This window comes from Opisthorchis viverrini (assembly GCF_000715545.1).
Source record: "Opisthorchis viverrini unplaced genomic scaffold opera_v5_37, whole genome shotgun sequence".
NCBI classification, from domain to species: Eukaryota; Metazoa; Platyhelminthes; class Trematoda; order Opisthorchiida; family Opisthorchiidae; genus Opisthorchis; species Opisthorchis viverrini.
Genome location: NW_008751693.1, coordinates 592,409 through 595,150, shown reverse-complemented (window position 1 = coordinate 595,150; position 2,742 = coordinate 592,409). Strand labels below are relative to the sequence as shown.

The following is a 2,742-nucleotide window of genomic DNA, read 5'->3' as shown; positions in this document are numbered from 1 at the left end:
GTCTGACAGCTGCTTAATGTAAGACCATCAGAACAGCCTACACTTCTAAGGAGCAGGTTGCCACACACGTTCCTAATCCCAAACCAGAAGCTGTCTTAGTCAGACCTCAAACCACAGGCTAACCTGGCACGAAAGACGCTGCAAGTGTCGTACGGACACCCCCAGCATATCTGAATTGATTACAAAGGCACATAGACCGTCACACCACAGTAAGATTCAGTCTCTCTTTGACGGTGCCATAGAATATATATATATATATATATATATATATATATATACATGAACAACCACCCCATCCATGATTAGCTGAGAAGCGCATAGATGGCTTTAGCTGTCGGAATGGCTCGCTGATATTACCCACTCCCCCATCCAGTTTCTCACTTTAAAACAACCAAGCACCCCATGATTAGCTGAGAAGCGCATAGATGGCTTTAGCTGTCGGAATGGCTCGCTGATATTACCCACTCCCCCATCCAGTTTAAAACTCACTTTAAGGTACGACAAGCGTTCCTAGCTGGTAACCTAACCAAAAAGTGGCAACTGACGCAGTCTCTGCGAAATGGAAGAGAACGTAAATTTCAACCTTCATTTCACCCTCAAAGGGAAGTCAATCTATAAGTTTGTTGAGATACATCGGTAGTGAGCATCTCAGGACTGATCAGGGTTACTCGAATTCGAAACCTTCGGGTTATTAGTCGAACAAACAGTGACTGATCGATGGTGTGATTAGCACTAAATCGTACCACCCACTGATGGGTCGGGTTCTTGGGATGCTCGTGAGCAACACAGGATAGGATGTTTCACAAGCAGATGTTATTTCACTAGAACGAACATTTAATTAAACCAAGTGCTCAGACGGTCTCCCGGTGGGGGAGACAAGAATTAGCTGTAGTCGAAATAACATCACAAGGTGGTGTGCACAAATCGCCAGGCACAATGTTCACTCACATAAATGAGCATCAGTTGACCGATTGAGAATCACGCATGTATATTTGTGGAAGCGGCCAATGGAAGGAGTGGTGGAAACACAGTTGCATAGGCTTTAATGCCAAAACTCTGGGGTGAATAAGAAGGGCACCGGCCAAAACGACTAAAGGCGATGATTTACCATCAGCACCTTACAAAAGGCCGCCACAAAACATTAAAGACTGGGGAGAATTACGTACGTGCTGGCGTAAGATAATCTGAGTTCCACGTGCTAACAACTGTTCAGTAAGTCAACCTGGATAGAAGCAACTACTATGAAGGCTCTTCTTAAAAGTCCAAGGTTCTGTTCTGTAGCACAGTTCGCAATGACTCCACCCTATGTGGCAGTCCAACCAAAATGCACCGAAGGTAACCTAATTGCTTTCATGCGTTCTTGACAAGTCCCTGATTGTTTCCCTTGTTACACCATTCAGAATACAAACTAACAAGTGGAACAGAACAGGTATCCATTACGTACAGCACGTGAACCTGTCGCTTCGTTCTGTTGCTGTAGTTCCGAAGCAAGCCATATAGATTATGTGGAACTGTTTTCAGATCATTGAGGACCAGTATGTGGATAAGCCGTAGCAACACGAAGAACCATCAGACGTCAAGTGAATAAAGAACGCCTCGAATTGTAGGCTCAATACTTCGAATAACAACTATCATGGCCACTAGCTGGCACTCATCAAGAGCTCACAGGGGAAGTAGAACCCTGGACGGTGAACGTGGAACCACCTACGGCCTCAGAGGTTTACGACTACATATGTTCTCTCAGGCGCCACCGAGCTCCTGGTCTGAATGACCTTCCACCCGCACTGTTCAAAGACGGAGGTGAAGTCCTCAGTCAGCATTTGTCCGATCTGTTTGCTTCCATTTGGGAAAAGGAGTCTGCCCAGACAACTGAGGAGAGTCAGTGATAGTGCCCGTAGTGAGTGGTAACCACAGGGGGTCAGATTGACCCCAGTCATAACGAGACTGTTGGCATCAATTGTGCTTCGTCGCCTTACGGTGGCTCGGGAGAAACTGACTCAAGAGCAACAGGCGGGATTCCGGCCTGGTAGGGCTTGCGTCGACCAAATCTTCACACTCCGTCAGGTGGTAGAACAACGCCTACGTACAAGCAACCCACAATTCTAGTATCCTGGGATTCCGAGGCGCGTTCGACTCGGTTGATCGGTCTGTTCTTCTTGACATGCTTGCCGACCAAGGAATGGCTTGGACTTTTGTGAAAATAATAAGATCTTTGTGTTCTCAGACTTCCGGACATGTGAGAGTATACGAAAATCTCTCCAAAAGCTTCTGTAGACAAAGCGGCGCCCGTCAGGGATGCCCACTTTCTCCATTCCTTTTTAAATTCGTGATAGATGAGATAATGAGACGAACGCTGGTAGGTCTCCGAAATCCTGAGAAGAAAACCTTGTCGATCTGGAATATGCAGACGACATCGATCTCATCTTGGAAGAGGACGAGGCGCAGGTGCTTTTCGATGAACTGACAAAAGTCACCCTGTCCTTTGATATGCACTTTGCACCCACAAAGTGTAAGGCCATGCTCCTTGTCATGCAGTCACTGAACCCGCCACTTACAATTCAGGGAGAGGTACTGGAAGTTGTGGAGCGTTTTACGTATCTTGGAAGTTGTAATGTGATAGATGAGCTGGATGCACAAATCTGCAAGGCTCGGGCCGCGTTTGCTAACTTGAGACGCCCATGGCGTCAGAATGGTTTATCCCTGAATCTCAAGGGACGTGCGTATCAAGCTACAGTACGGGCT

At 46.8% G+C, this 2,742-nt stretch overlaps 2 protein-coding genes across 2 annotated transcripts in view; one reads left to right on the top strand and one right to left on the bottom strand.

The window, feature by feature from the left end:
- Positions 1-2,742, bottom strand: part of T265_02827 (hypothetical protein) — a gene marked incomplete at both ends in the record, with an annotated part of 48,113 nt that overhangs the window by 20,427 nt on the left and 24,944 nt on the right. The gene's annotated exons all lie outside the window — the stretch shown is intronic.
- The window catches only part of T265_02826 (hypothetical protein), a gene marked incomplete at both ends in the record, with an annotated part of 24,573 nt that overhangs the window by 7,874 nt on the left and 13,957 nt on the right, over positions 1-2,742 (top strand). Inside the window, 2 exons of the mRNA XM_009167170.1 lie at positions 1,745-1,878; positions 2,408-2,716. Of these exons, the coding sequence (XP_009165434.1) occupies positions 1,745-1,878; positions 2,408-2,716 (443 nt within the window). The remainder of the gene's footprint in view (positions 1-1,744; positions 1,879-2,407; positions 2,717-2,742) is intronic.